The following is a 16,231-nucleotide window of genomic DNA, read 5'->3' on the forward strand; positions in this document are numbered from 1 at the left end:
CACCAGTTTACAGCCATCTTGCAATTCTTGCATAAACCTCAATCCCTTTGACACAGTAATTAATCTTCCATATGACTCCATAATAAATCCTTTATGGCAGAGATTAAACAATGAAACTTATCTCTCTAGAGAGAGCTGGCTTATTAAACAGGCTGGTGTGACACTACCTGCCATGGAGCAAATCACATGAAAACGTTATTCAGTTTTTCATGGGTCAGTTAATTCAGTCCTTGCTCAGTGCACTGTGTTGTAGGCTCAGCTTGTTCTCTGTATTTTGTTACTAGCCCTGACTTAACAGATTCAATAAAATCCCTGTTACCAGACATTCAGCATTATATGGTAACTTCTTCCATATTCCAGGATGGAGATCTGCCAGTCCTATTTCTTCAAAATAGCCAAGTTCAGTTACAGCAGTTTTACTTCTGTTCACTTACTGCTACTGTCCTACTGATGTACCTTCATGCTGTATCACTACGAAACTGAACCTTATTTTAGTTTTTGTTTACTTGAAGGATCATATTAATATTGCCTTTCTACTCTAACCTCGACTCAGAGCAGACGCACCTCCCCTTCTTTCCTCTTTCTATTAAGTTAGAACCCAAAAGCCCTATAACCTAACACACAGTTGCTTGTACTTCCCTCAAAGGCACAGCTAAGCTTTCCAGTCTGATGTTCTCAGGCTTTCTGATCTGCAAGACACAGATGCCTCTATCAGTAAGTTCCTTTCATCCACAGCACAGTTAAACTCGGCAAACCAAGAGTCCACCTTTTGCAGCAGTTTGCACAAGCTGCTCTGGCTCCAGCAGGCCTTAGGCTAAATGTACTTCATGGACTTCTATATCAAGCTCAAGACTCACATAGCACCTCAGTCAGTAAAGCTTGTGGCTCCTACAAAGTGCCCAAGCCAAGTATTTTGTACCTAAGTTTTAAACTAGAGCCATTTGCAGGTTTCCTGAAGAGACAATACCATGGCACCCTACACCACACCAACCCCTCTTCGTCCAGTGGAGTATCTCCTAGTAGGTGTATTAAGACCAAGGGTCTGTACCAAGGGTCTTTCAGGGGAAGAAGACGCAGATAAAGAAGATCAGTTCCCAAACTATAATAGTTTATAGGACTGAAAAGTGAAAGACGCAATCAGCAGCAGCATAAACATAAAGCTGAATTCCATCAGTACATACTTGACATAGAGATACGGTTAAAATTTGGATGCAGAGTAACCCACTGGAGGGCCATTCATACATTAAGAAATTCAAAAACACAGCCCCACTGCTTAGATGCTTACTTGTCTGCCTACTGACTCATAAGGAGAAAACTCAGCACTAACATCACCAAAACCAAAATGCAGAATGCATTGAAGTTCCTGAAAAACCCTACAAAGCCACAGTCTAAACTGCATCAAGAGGCAGAGTAACATCCAAGCAGGAATGCAAGTCCCACAATAGCCTAAACATTACAGAGCTTTAGAACTTTAGAAGTGGAGCATCCTCATGCTGCTCCTGCTCCAAAATGCACCTTCAAAGGGAAGTTTATGGTAAGCGGCTTATTACAGTCCTTTTAAAATTTCACTTTAAGGCTCAAGGATTTGCTTTTCTCTTGTCCAAACACTACCGAGCCAAACCAGGCTCATCATAGGAGTGTCAGGAACACCCTCTACACCCAGTGGAGGCAGCCAGGAATAAAGCTGCCTCTGAGGAAAGAGCTCAGCACCAATGACAAAAATGGCACAAAGGTGAAATCTTCCAGAGCTACAGGGATGGTTAAGCTGGAACAGACCATTCAGGTCAGGATGTCACCTCAAGGCCAGGGCAAAACCTGTTTTTTAACTTTGTGCTAAGCAGAGACAGACCCCCTTGGAACACCCCTTCCAGTCCCTGAGGAATCACACACAGACTGATGATTTTAACACACCCAGCTGAAGCCCATGAACTTGTCTAATACTTCATGAAGCCATTTACACTTTTGTCACTGCAGGGGCTGACAAAAAATCCAGTCCTCTCAAGACTCTCTACAGTAGTCATTCAGACAGGAGTTAATTCTTTTCCCTCCAGTGTGTTTAGGAACTGCTCACACAGAGCAGCTGAACTACGAACTAAGGAGGAAGCATTGCTTTTGTTTAGACTCTCTAAAAGGCAGGCAAGACTTCCAAAAAGCAATTAGTAAGAAATATTCCTCTGTGATTTCAGACTGTAAAGAAGGGGCATACAGTGGAGGTGTGGGGAAGAGTCCAAAGCAAATTAAATAAATTTCATCAATAATAAGTAATAAATTTAAAAGATCAAACAAGCAGACATTTAAATAAAATATGGAATAGCCTGGGCCCAACTCTAAAGAAGGTACCTAGGGCTTCCCTCGATCTCCCTGTACTGCCACTCTGGAAGTGAAAAATCATGTGTCAAGGCCAGAAAAGGTCACAACCAAGTAAAAAAGCATTTTGCTGACAACTCTCCCAGACATTTCACACCTCACCAAAAGCCCCCAACACCTAATGCTAAACCCTGTGCAGCCCTCCCTAAAGGCGGCTGCCCCACCATCCCCACATCTTGTGACTACTGGGCAGGCCAGGGAGTGCCAGGCAGGCCTCCAAGCACAGCTCGTGCCTCTGCATCACCTCCCCAAACCGTGCTGCACAAGTAGGACAACCCCACCGTACAGGTTTCTCCCTCCCACAGGAGGCCTCAGACACCCCCACACCTCCATGTCACCTGAGCCCATGCTCCACATCAGCCGGGTGGGCCACCAGCACCCTGAGCTCCTCCAGTGCCCATTGCCCTCCAATCTCCCCCATCAGGAACCTGAGCTCCCACTGCTCTCATCTCTCCCTCCTCAGGACACCCAGCGCCCACCGGCCTCACCTCTCCTTCCTCAGGACCCCCAGTGCCCACCAGCCTCAGCTCTGCCTCCTCAGGACGCCCAGAGCCCACTGCCCTCACCTCTCTCCCTCCTCAGGACGCCCAGAGCCCACTGCCCTCACACCTCTCCCGCGTCAGGGCCGAGCACTTCAGCGCCTCGTGCTCCAACAGCCCTCCAACAGCTCAACCGAAGCCACCCTGCCCGTCAAGGCGGCCCCGCGCTCCTATTGGCTGCTGCAGCCCCCGCTGTCCTCCCATTGGCTGCCGGCCGGCCAAGGCCCGCCCTGCCGCCGCACCCGTGTCCCACGCGCCGTGCCCCGAGGGCAGCGCGGGCCGCGGTGGGCGCAGGGCCGACCCCGTGTGCTCCTCAGCCCCCAACACCTCCCCTTTGGGACAGCAGCACTGTGGGCCCAGCTTCCTGCTGCTTCCCCTCCCTCCCCTCCACCGCCTCACCTGCCCAAGGCACCGCTGGCTGCTCGGAAGCTGCCGGAATCTCGAGGAGTGGGGAAATTGCTACCTTGGCTTCTTTGGCGAAGGGAGGCGTTTTGGGGAAAGCCGTGAAACGTCTTGAAATAATTACCAGTTTGTACTAAAGAAACAAAAGACTTTCCGTTTAAGGGGAAAAGACACCCGATGCATCATAGAGTTGGAAGCTGCAGCTACAGATACTGATGGAATTAACTTCTATTCCAGTGTTCAGAGTGGGAGAGAATACCAAGGTTATGCACCACCTTGGATCTTCCTGGACTCACAAAAGCAGACGGCTGGCACCAAGCTGGAGGCTGGTGACAATACGGGGTGACAAACGCTGCACCAAAACACACACTTTCAAGATGCCCAACTCACATGGATCCATCCTGTGTGATGAGTCTCTCCCCCCAGTATTTCACTTCCTTGAAACAAATGAGTCACTATTTCAGCCTCTGTTCTGTATTTTTCCTCCTCCTAGAATCCCTTGCCCTCTACCATGAAGACTGGAATTGAAAGCCTTGCCACACACCCCCTCTGCATTCAGAGACAAAAAGGTTAGAACGAACCCACATTTTAGGTTGTTTGGGTTGGTTGGGTTTTTTTCATCTTGCAGACTTCGAGCCAAGTTTTGTGATGGAGGTGTTTGACTCATTGTTTCTAACATTTTAGACTCCCAACAGTAAAGCACGTTAATCTTGGACTCGTTTTGGCAGTAAATGTAACATGACTCCTCGGGGCTACTGAGCCTTGTGACCGTTCCAGCAACCATCAAAGGGGAGATGGAGTTCTGGGAAAAATACCGACTGGCAGCATTTTGCCCCGCACATCATCCTGCCAGTGGCGGGAGCCTGACAGCTTCATCCACAGGGCCAGGGAACAGCTGGGGTCAGAGGCCACCTGAGTCAGCCACATCTAGCAAACACTTTGCTAAACCTTTTCCTGTGAATCCCTTAAGCCCTTGGTGCTCCTGATTATGGAAAGGGAGAGCACTGCTCCACACCCGATCTCTGATCTCTGAAGGGTTAAGCTTCAACAACAATTTCTCAACTGTTTCCTAATTGTCTGCCTGCCCTCCCACCTAGGCTGCCATACCTACTCAAGCGCTTTTTGCCAGCCATTTTGCATACGAGAGCAAAAAGAAAACTCTCCAAGAAAGACTTCACAGGCCTTAGAGAGCATGATGTACTCACACAGGCATCCTGCTGAATGCACTGCAGGATGTGCTTGGCTGGAATCAGGAAGTCTATGAGGTAGTGCAGTCCATCCCCACGGTACGTCTTCTCCACCACATCAAAAACTTGGCACAGAACAGTGGCTGCGGTAGCCTCAAATGGAGGGTAGAGTGCTGATAACGTGCTCTGAATGCAGCCGTCCAGTGATTCCGAGTCCTGCCGAGAGAGAAAGTGTTAGTGGTACCAGGGCACAATTTGCCCAACACCCAGGAGCGCAGCCATCTCCAAATGCAGGAGGAACGAAGATCAAAGGAACCAAGTGCTGTCCTTTCTAGCTTCTTTTGGCACCAGCGATTCCAGGTAAACACAAAAAAGCTCTCCCAAAACGGGAGTGGAGTGCTCACAGAGTGCTGCGCACAGCGGCGAGAATTCCCAGCTTTTGCTTACGCAGCAAGTCTTTCTCCTGCCTGCGCGGGGTGGGGCGGCTGTTAGACCACACCGCAGCACGTGAGCGAGACAGTCATGGGGTGGGCGCATCACCAGCCCCGTATTTTGGGTACCCTCCTTGGTGGGCTAAGGGCTGAAGCTCCTCAGCCTCCTGCGCTCTGGAGTTCCAGCACAGGATAAGGTGCCAGAGCTGTTTGGTCCTGTGGAAAGCCATTCACCAGTGCAACTCCTCATTATTCAAAGCTGTTTTCCTCTCATGAAAGGTTCCACTCCAGGTGCCAGGAATTTTCTGCAGTGCGAGATGCCTCACACCAGGATTCACACACTGCATGTGAACAGGGCTGCCTGTGGTCCCTGAGCACACCCAGTGATACCTAGGATGCCTGTTCAGGGGGATCAGAAGCAATCCCTGCATCCACCTTCATTTGGGAGAACCTGCCAGCCAGAGCCTGCCCAGAGTGTCAGGACCAATTCCAGTGCTGGAGGCCAAATTCTGAGTTATTGCATGGGTGTAAATCAAGAGAGCTTGCCAAAAAAGTAACAATAAAAAAAATATAAAGCTGTACATAATCTGGAGAGAGGATCAGGATCCCTCCTTTCTTTTCTATTTTGGAGGGGATCCCTTTGGCTAACTTACAGCCAGTGGGAATAAGTTTTGCTACAAAACCAAATGAAAGTTTACTTAAGTGTCTGGCCAGATCCTCATCTGATCTAAATCCACCTCCTTTCACTAGAAACAAGAAAAGCACTTCAGCTGCTGGCCCAGAAGCCCTACAGCCTCCTGTAGAACAGGAACAACTGCATGGACATGCCTGAAAACACACTTCAGTCCCACGGCAAGATTGGGAGAGGAAGTTAAACAAAGCAATGCCACAACAGCTTATGGCACAACCCGGGAACAGTAGAACAAGGGGATCAGGAGGAAACAAACCATTTCACTGCTTCCACTTCATGGCAGCACATCACTGCAGATGCCTCCACTGGCCTGAGAAAGTTCAACAGTCTCAGAGCATGCCTGAACTGACCTGCAGCCCAGCAGAAATGATGCTCCTCACACAAGCCTTCCCATCTCTCGCAGTTTAACAATCTCCAAGTTCCTCCTTTAGAGGGTTGGGTGTTTTAAGCACAATATAAACTCCCTGCTCTGATGTAAAGCCGCCTTGTAGGACAGCCTGTGGGACTGCACGGGAGAGGGGAGGATGCCCAGGTGATGCCTCCACAATCCCTGCCTGCAACGAGCTGGCAGAACTCTGGTGACAGGCAAACCACACACTGCCTGTGGGACAGTACTACTTCCTTACCTTTTCTGCTGCTTCTCCTGATGTCAGCAACAAGCAAGGCCAGATGGCAGCAGGCCCTAAAGTGTCCACACCTTTTCTGAGAGACCAGCTGCTTCCTGCAATACTCCTCAAGGCCAATGCAACCAGATAAACGGAGGTTAAGGAGCTATTTTTCATACTCATGGAATCATAGATTATCCTGAGTTGGAATTCTTAATCCAATATTCTTAACCCAAGAATTCCAAAAGCAGTAGCCCTATGTGCATACTACCAAGTGCTGAATTCTAGGGATGAGCATTTAACCCCAATTCAAAATAGGAGAAGAAGGCTGTTTTAAACAATTTACTTTCCATTCAGAAGAATAATAACCTCTGTTGACACCAACCTGCCCCAGCAAGTGCCTGTGACCTAGTCAGACAAAAGTGGCCTTCACACAGATGCTCTCCTGCCCCACCAGTCACCTGCTTGGGCACTGTCACTGTAGCATTGCTGCTGGCAGCATTTGACAACAATCTCCGTCTGACCCTCCACAGCCCGCAAGTTCAAAATATCAGTCAAAACCAGCAGGAGTTGGTTTTGTGCCATCTTCTGTCCCCATGCCGTGCTTGAGCAAAATTCTTTCAGATATCAATCCCTCCCAAAAATAAATCTGTTAAATTTACTGTTGCAAATAAAACAAAGAAGTCAAAATATTTGCACATGAGTCAGTGCATCGCTGTAAGGTTCTCACACCATTCCTGCTGCCTTAGCCTTCACAAAACAATTATTAACATTGGCACCAAATCAAAAATCCTTTATATGGTTAAAATAAACCAGGTCGTACGTTATCCTTTCTTTAGTAAAATACAGAATAACCATGGCCTGTAGCCATTGCAGAGGGCAGTGCTAACTGCACACCAGAGCACAGAGGCTTTATCTCCCTCTGGCTAGACTGTACCACAAAGCCATTATAGCTGTGTAGGTTTCTAAGGGATAGAGAGATGGTTTCAACCACGACCTTTTGGTAGAAAGAGATGTTTGCACCAATCTCTGCTAATTCTGCAGGAAAAGCCCCAAACAGGAAGTAGATTCCCACATCCCACTGTGCTACATGGGATTGTAGCACCAGCATCCTTGGGAAGCTACAGAACAAGGATGGATGCAGCCTCTGTGTGCCGCAGAGGAACGTGGAGATGATACTGCTTTTCTGTGCTCCCATGCAGGATGGTCACACAGGGATAGCTCCTGTCTGGATGGAGGGTGAAATATGGCAGAATGTAGAATATGGCAGAGCTTGGAGCCTCCAACAGCGACAGATTCTCCTTCAATAAGGGACTCGTTAACCCAGCTCACAATCCTAGGAACAGGGTTGCTTATTCGCACTAATTAATTTCTCAGATTGCAGAGGGGCTGGAGGAAAGCACCTCAGCCAGGACTGCAAGAGGCCCCAAGGTCCTGCTGTGGAATGCCAGAGCACAGATGGGCAGCCTCACACATCTGCAGGCAGGGCCGGCTGCCATGCACATCGAGGAGACAGGGTTTGCAGGCACAGAGAACTCATATAAACCAGAGAAGGGGATAGTGCCCTGTGGTCCTGAGGCTGATAAACCTGAAGTCTAGAGCCCATCTCACCTACAAACAACATCATGGAATCATAGAATGAGTAAGGTTGGAAGGGACCACTGGAGGTCATGTAGTCCAACCTCCCTGCTCCAGGGTCCCCTAGACCATGCTAGGAGCCCCCTAGACCCCTGCAGGCTCCCCTAGAGCATGTCACTCCAGACAGCTTTTGAATATCTCTAGAGAAGGAGACTCCACAGTCTCTGGGCAACTTGTTCAGAGGTTCCATCCCTTATCTCAAACAGGTGATGTAACCTCCAGCAGGCACGAGGAGAAACTTCTGTGACCCAGGATGAGTGAACAGCATCTGGAGAGCAGGAGAATTAGCTAAACCTAACAAAGATCCACAAGAGGGGGCACTCCTGCCCCAGCACCCTTCCACTACAACCACCCCACAGTGGCCCCCAAGAGCTGGCAGAGCCTGGCACAGGAGTTTCCTGAAAAAACGGCCTCCTTCAGGGACTGCAAATTTCAAGTTTCCCTGCCTCCAACACTGTTGCCACATCCCTCTCACAGGAAAGGTCCTGGACATGTGCTCCTTTTCAGCCACTGGGCACAAACGCCAACAGGAGCACTTTCCAAGCAAGCCAGAGAGCATCTCCCCAAGCAAAAGGAGCCTTGGGATTCAAATGATTCTTTGTCAATAGCATGGGAGGACCTATAAACTCCAGCTCACTGCCACCACACCTCCCAAAAGAGAAACATGCTTTTAAAATAACTCCTCTATAAATCAAGGCGCTAAATAAAGCCCAGGTTAAGGTCACGTCCGGCCAAACTGGCTTTCACTGCTGCTCAGCTGGGAGCCAGCTGCTGGTGCAGGGGCTGGAGCACAGGGAGGGAAGAGGAAAGCACCACATGGGGATGGGATGGGCTCCACGGGCTGAGCTGTGTGACAGGAACAACCTAGCATGGTCCCCCCCAGGAGGCCAGAGGAGCAGTGAGAACCCAGGAGAACTTCACAGCTGGCAGAGGGCTTGGGTCTTGTTGCGGTGACCCAACCGAACACTGGGGTGGGTGGACTGCCCTCCCTCCCCTGCATATCACAGGAGTCACAGATGCTGTGACAAGTAGAACAATAGAGACTGCTGTGGCAAAGTTCTGCTGCTCAGCCCTTAGAGTCCCACTCCATCACAAACTGCACCAAGAACCAGGAGTCAATCAGAAATGAGGCTGCAAGTGCCTGGGCAGAAGAGGAGCCCAGCAGCTGTTGCAACCCTTCTACTTCTCCTGGTGCAAGCAGACACTGCAGGATGGGAGAGGAGCCTGTCATGAGGCATCTAGAGCTTCTTGGGCTTTTCTAGGTGCACTCACTGAATTTTCTGCCTACCTTTGTGGGCATGAAGAGAGCAACATAGCAGCACCAGCCACTGGGAACTCCTGTCATTCTACATTTCTTTCTGAAGCAGGACTGAACTTCTTCCTCTTTGGGACCTACTGCTTACCAATTAAGTCTGAGCCCTGGAGAACCTCCTACAAGCTTGGAGAACAAGAAGTCAGCCTGCCTGGGGAGCAGAGAGATCATCCCCAGGGCTACACACACACTTCACACAGCATCAGAATACCTGTGCTCTTCAAGCAGGAGACAGCAACCCAAGTGGCTCAGGAAAATATAAGTCAGTGCAGGGGAGGGCTGCAATGCCACTGGACCCACCTGGGACCACAGGCCTTGGCAGCATTTTCCCTACAACTCACCCAAGCACTTTGCTCATTTTGCCTCCAAAGTATTGAGTCTTGGTCAAGATGAACATGAAGAGGCACAGATCTTCCCTGCTGACAGCACAGATGCTGTCTGCAGACTACTAAAAAAGATTGTTTTGGTGAGGCCAGACTAACAGTTTGACTAACCCATGACTTATGGCAGACAACGCTCCTTTCCAGCAGGCTGGACTGGCCCATGTAGCACGCTGAGGATTCATCTTGCAACAGAAATATAGCTAAAGAACCTACAGCTCTGCACTCAAAAACCTACACCCTCATTTGAGCTGCCAAAGAATGAAACTACATGTCCCAAAGTGCCCCAGTTAAATCCAGAGCCTGCCGTGGCTTGGCAGAGCAAGGAGCATAGCTGGGCAGTGGAGCAGAGCCCGGCGAGGCTGCGAGCGCAGCGAGTGGTGCCCGTGGTACACCCAGCTCTGAGTCATCCAGCGTCTCAGCTCCCGCTCAGCAGGGAGGCCTTGCCAGGAGCTCCCGCAACTTTGCCCTTCTTCTGCCGGCTGCCAGGAGCCTGGCCAAGTCCTGCACGCACCCACTTTCTCCCCTCTTGCCCAGGTGCCAAGACACAGTGCAAAGGCAGGACAGGAGAGACCAGAGTGTGCAAAGGTGAGGGGAAGAAATGACCCAACCCTCCCACACCCCAGACTGGAAAGTAGAAATAACAGCAAAATTGGGGAGAGGCAGAGCTCCAAGCAGCACAACACAGCACCTGCCCATGGCTCCCAGCCAGCTTTGGGACTGGGGGGGAAAAAAGGAGCTCACAGCAGGCACTGAGCAGGGCTGGGTTAGCTGGTCCTGCCGCCAGCAAAGGCTGCTGTGCTGCACTGCTTGGCTGGGGCTGCTCAGCTCTCAGCTGATGTGAGAAACCTCATTTCCAGTAAAAACAGACCTCTGGGCTTTCCATGAAGCCTTTCCACTTTCTGACACAAAGCCGAAAGACAGGCTGCTTTGCCTTTAAATAAAAGAGACATTTCTGTGTTCAGAAAGGTCTTTGGCTAAAAACAAGGCTTGTTTTTTCTGACAAAATTTGAGATTTCCCACTCCATTGCTGCAGAGAGGAGAACCCTCCCAGCCCCATTTCCTGAGCTGTTCTAATCACAGCGGCAATGAGTTCAAGAGAGAAAAATCTTCCCAGAGCAAGTGCCAGCTCCCCCCTCTGCTGCTCGCTCTGAGGCTCAGGGGGAGGCTGAAAGAGGGCGCTTGCCTTCGGCACCCTGCCTTCCTCTGGATAAAATAATGTATTATTAAGTGGTGTAGCTGTAAAGGTAGGCATTCCCACTCCTGTAATTACACCACCTTCCTGTGAGATAACCAAGAACAGCTCTACCTGCTCTTTGGGCTATTGTTTTAGGCTTTCCAGGGAGAAAAGCACAGCACCCAGTTCCACTTGGGAGGCAAGTGTTTACAGCCTCACCCAGGCCAGCTTTGCTGAAGGGCTGTACCTCCAAAAGCAAGCTGCTTTCTGCATGCTGCCATGGCATCCCTTGCAGAGGGGGCATGGCTGTAGCCTAGCTCAGCTCCCCTGTCACTGGGGCAGGCAGGACTGCTCCACAGCCTGTGGATGAACCAGCTCCTACAGCTTTACAGGGAGTGGTGCTCTGCAGACAGAGCTGAGAGAATCATTTCCAGATGCCTCCCTCTGTTCTCCCAGCCCTACTCCGTGTTGACGCGGTTGCGGCAGCCAAAGCAGCTCCTACTGGGCAGCACACAGGATTATCATTCCAGGCACTGCAGGAAAACAAGCGCTTGGAAGCGATTAACTCATGATCTTTCATTTAATTAAACAAAGGGGAAAATGATGTATTTGCTTTTCAGCTCCGAGGTCCCTGTTCTGCGCATGCTGTAGGTCTGGGCGTGCGCAGCTGGGGAAAGGCAGGCCCAAAGCTGGGTGATCTCCCCAAGCTCAGGCTTGGTTTGTTTTCACTCAAGAGGGACGCCCCAGGTTGATTTGAAAGTGAAGCATGACCTCCTGTGAGCTTTGAGCTTTGGAGTGCACAGCTACAGCAATGCCATCCTTACACTGGAGCAAAAGGCAGGGAATAGCAGGCAGCAGAGGTAGCCTAGTTCAGGTACATCCCTAGCTCTGCACCACACTGCAGGTGGCCCAACACAGGCATTATCATATGGAACATGACCGGTCACCTGAGCCTGCTCCCCAGCTCACAAGACCCCTATTTACTTGGGTCTAATACAGCACCTTCCCCCTAATTCACCTTACTCCCCTCTGCCCTTCAGGTTTTTGTACTCCAGCTTTTCTGGAAGAGAGCTTGTAACTTTCTCCTTTGTCTGTGCAACATCCAACACATCAGAAGAGCTGCTGACAACTGCTGAAGATTAAAGGGGCCAAAGTGGGAGTGACCCACAATCCAAAAAAGTTGTCTTTTAGTCAGAGAGAAGAAGAACTGGGAAATGGAGATAAGCATTTCCTCACAGGGACATATCTTGCTCCCGAATGAGTTCTCAATGTACTGAGCAGGAGGTAGGTCTTATCCATAGCAACACATGAGCCCTGCTCTCAAAGACCAGTTACTTTCTATTAGAAATAGATCAAGGAGATGATATAGGTGTTTAAAGGGCAGCTGAGTGAACAGATCAAAGCCCTGTCCTTAAACAGACATCTTCCAGCTGAAGCAAGGCCCTGCAAGTGGATGAGAAGAGTTGTGTTTAAAACATCATCCTACAGCTGGACACCAGCTTAATCTGTTTTAGTTTAATCAAGGGATTAAGTCCTTAATCTGAAATAACTGTCTAAGCACAGATTTTTTTTTATTTTTTTTTTTTTTTTAAATATCACTGGCATAGCTCTAATAATGCAATTAATTAACCAGGTTGTACTCCATGTGATACAAAGCTTTGGGTACTTTTAGAACAACCTTCCCAGCAACAGACTCATGCTGGAAGAGCCTGAGCACTGGCAGCCACAGTTTGACTGCCCGTTGTTAGCCATGTGCACCTTCCCACCTCCTCAAGACTGCCTGGAGCTCGCCTCTTCACTCCCACTGCCAGACTGCACAGGCTGCCCTGCCTTGGGCACCGACACTCTGGCCGTGGCACCATATGCCACAGTCCAGCCAAGGACCTCCACATTCCAAATGTCATTTTCCTACAACAGGCTCAGACAAGGCTTGCTAAATCCTGTTAGATATCACAGACAGAGCCAAGAATTTCACAGGCCACTTCTATACAAGACAAGTCCTGAGACATTGCAGCTGACTCCCTTTCTTTATAGGGCTCTTTCTGCAAGTGCACTAAAAACCTTTCTCTCTGCTATCCAACAAAAGAAATTGCTTGAGCTCATTCACTGTATTATTAGTGACAGCATTTGCTCTGCTCTCAACTTCAGGCATTGGCATCCATCTGGCAAACCAACCCAAGCAGCAGCATGTTGTGCCCTTTCTCATTTCTGTCTAATGGGTACCAACTAATAGGGCACTCCAGGCAGATGAGAGATTTCTTTATACCAGCCAGCTATAAAATACACTAAGTAAATTCTTCACCAAACAGATCAGCTCATTTTAACACCTTTTAGTCAGAGGTATTAGGCCACAGCCAACCCCTTGTGTTCAGACACCCATCTGGGGGCATCTTACAGCAGATGGGCAGCCGCCTGTGCTCAAAAAGAAAATGATAATCCTTCATCAGGCCAGCTGATGAGTGCCAAAAACGATCTTCATGGGGTCAGTATTTAGATTATTCGTTCTGTGCCAGTGTTGCATACATACATTCTGGACTCACGTTCAGATCTCACCCCTTCCCTTTGCAAGGTGCACGAGCTGCTGGACAGATTCCCATAGGGGCTGGTGGATTCTCCATGTTTTGCAACCTCCATAATTGAGGGTGGATGCCACAGAAAAATGATCCAGTTTTAGTTAAAGAGCTCCCAGACTCCATATGGGAGCTAGGTAACACTCTATGGTCCCAATATCCCATAACAGATGAGCCATAGTTCCTTTTGGCCTTAAACACATTGTGTTACCATGTGCTCATGAAATACAAGTCCTGCTATGTCAGAGAGGGACAGAAACTGCTCTGAAGCAGAGATGCAATTCCAGGAGGGGATGGCTGAGTGCATGAGAAAACAGTAAGTGCAGAAGGACCTTCCTTGGAGGAGCACATCCCTGCACACCATTGACAGGAGAAAGCATCCAGCAGCAGTGATCAGATGCATCTTAGGAAGAGGCTGTGAGGAAGGATGAGCCAGAAGGACAGAGCAGGCAGCTCAGAGATATCCATGGCTATGCCAGCTCAGCCATGGCCACTCCAAGAAGCATCAGTCTGTGCTGAAGAAGGGAGAAGTGTTCCTGGTCAGAGGGACCAAGATTTGTTCCAAGACTCTCTGAGCTCACTGGGGAACAGACACATGTGTGCTCAAGTTCTCCTCCTGCCCCTAAGCAGCAAACCTGGGACAGATTCAGATGAAAACACTTCCCCTATATTTGGATACAGCACTAAATGCATGCTTCCCAGAAAGCTAAGTAAATCAGTCATAAATTCAGGGCATTTCTTTCATTAAACTCCCGAGTTAGAAAGGGGTGAACACAGGCTTTTAAAGCTACTCCCTTTATAGATTTTTTTTTTTCCAAACAGAAAACAGTCTCACGTGTCCCATTATTTCCATACATATCAAAGGAGGGTGGAGATTTAACTAGCAATTTCTAAAAGATCTTTGTGCACAGAAGGGACGTATGCCAAAACGTGGGTGGTTATAAGCCCAAACACAAAGGAGAATACATCCACAGGCATTTTTCCCCTTGATCCATTAACGGGTCTGCATACCAGCCTCCTGAGCATGAGAGGGACCTTGTTCAAAAGGTAAATGTATTCAGCAAGATGACAACAGACAGCAAATAACCCTTTAACCATGTTCAAGGCTCAGCAACGCTGGGGTTTTGTTGGGAGGCACTGAGATCTGACAAGCGGCCTCAGGGAAGGCCTCCTGAAGGAACCTGCTCAGAAAGCCTCTGCCACACCTAACACAGGCTGCAAAGCTCAAGGTGGACACCTAGCTAAGGTCACCAGAACTCCAGCAGCTTTCCTTCTCTACAGCATGCAAACCACCACCCGGCCACAGCAGTGTGCCCCGTTGCAGGTGACCATAATGCCCCACAGAGATTACCACATCCACCAGTGTCCAGGAGGAGCACATGCAAGTCTTCTCTTTAGCTGAGCCATTTGATTCCATTCAAATGAGTGGCTGGTTGCACCAGCTGAGGCAAGGGTTCATCCTGGGCTTCCCAGGCAGATAGCAGGATGGCAAATCTGAGCAGACAGAAAGACTTTCAGATTTATTCTGTGCTGCTTTGATCTTGGAAGTTTCAGCTTGGTGTCCAGTGATGCAAAAAATAGGATACGTATGAAACCAGCACTTACCACAAGAAAGGCCCCCTTTTTTGGTAATATTTTAATGAAAGACTAAGCCAGCCAACAGAGATAAAGCACTTGGTGTGGCAGAGAGGTATTAGCATGGTCTAACCTTCAGAATCAACAAGGGCATGTCCACTCACTTCTCTGAGCTGCAAACCAGCTATGAGTGGTGCAAAAACCACAGAGCATCCCATGGCCAGAAGTGGGCAGCTTTACCCTGGCAAGCTCTCCTTGCTTTTTACTGCTCTTCAGTCAGCAACATACCTGGTCCCGATGCTACTACTCACTTTTTCAGACCTTGGCTACATTGATCTCTGCAGGACTGGAACAGGGGGTTCCATCATGCATAGACAGCCAAGAACAGGAACAAAAAGTGCTCTGGTACGAGTGCCTACAGGTGGGTTCAGTTTATACTTTCTGCAGAAGACACCTTGATTGTTTCAACAGAGATTTTTTCCACACTTGAGTGCTAAAGAAGCCTCTAGCCCCTGTGATGTGACTTCCACCCACACTCAGCACCAATGCTCAGGTTAAGGCTGTGCACAGCCTGTAGGATGGTTCAGGTTTTACAAAGATTGGTTGCAGACAGGGTTACATTTGAGAGGCAACTAGAAAATGAGGCTCTGTGGGATGAGTACTGTGCCTGTGCTCTAGAATTTAGAGGCAGACATGCTGGCTATCTTGTCTGAAGTGACCAGCCACAAAATGCTGACAAGGCTCTCATGTTATGATCTCTTCTGCTAGCAAGGTATACCCTCAGAGCCAACTGCCCACAGGAGTAGGTGGCCAGCAGCACTGCCAGAGGGGGTTATGCTACAGGATGCTGGTTTTCAGAAAATTAGTGCTGATATTCAGCATAGAGTCCTCCTTGGACACCTGTGTTATCTCACCGTAAGCATCTGCTGTCTTGCATTCCTATGTGGTACTAGAATACATTTGGCAATTCCTGTGTGGAGATACCTGGATGCAGCTGGCCTGTCACTTGCATTTAGCCATTATTTTTATTGTTACAATGAACAGCATGTTCACCTGCCCAGTACTTTTAAAAAGAGGCTAGGCAAAATGCAAGTTGTCAACCTTGTTACCCCAGAGGAGGTGCTTTCAAACTGCTTCCATGTGCTCAGGATTATGTCTCTGGACTTTGTCTGTGTTCCAACATCTTGCTCATGGTTTTGGCACAGAAATAAAGAAAGAAGATCCCCAATGCTTAAAGCTCTTTGTGATTCCCAGACTCATTTCCTTTCCACCCTGGGAGAAGACATAACTGGAGGATAAAAGACCCTATTTTCTGCTGAAACCCATCCTCTCTCCTACCAGCATAGAGGTGCCACCA

At 49.0% G+C, this 16,231-nt stretch overlaps 1 protein-coding gene across 6 annotated transcripts in view; it reads right to left on the bottom strand.

Moving 5' to 3' along the window:
- Positions 1-16,231, bottom strand: part of PLEKHG4 (pleckstrin homology and RhoGEF domain containing G4) — an 86,383-nt gene that overhangs the window by 67,566 nt on the left and 2,586 nt on the right. For all 6 annotated transcript variants that reach the window (XR_002046421.3, XM_010403426.4, XM_010403429.4 and 3 more), the window contains exon 2: positions 4,514-4,711. Coding sequence is in view for 5 of the 6 variants with exons in the window: in XM_010403426.4 (XP_010401728.2) it covers positions 4,514-4,711 (198 nt within the window). In the remaining variant the exon portion in view is untranslated. The remainder of the gene's footprint in view (positions 1-4,513; positions 4,712-16,231) is intronic.

Source organism: Corvus cornix, chromosome 11, assembly GCF_000738735.6.
Source record: "Corvus cornix cornix isolate S_Up_H32 chromosome 11, ASM73873v5, whole genome shotgun sequence".
Taxonomy (NCBI): Eukaryota; Metazoa; Chordata; class Aves; order Passeriformes; family Corvidae; genus Corvus; species Corvus cornix.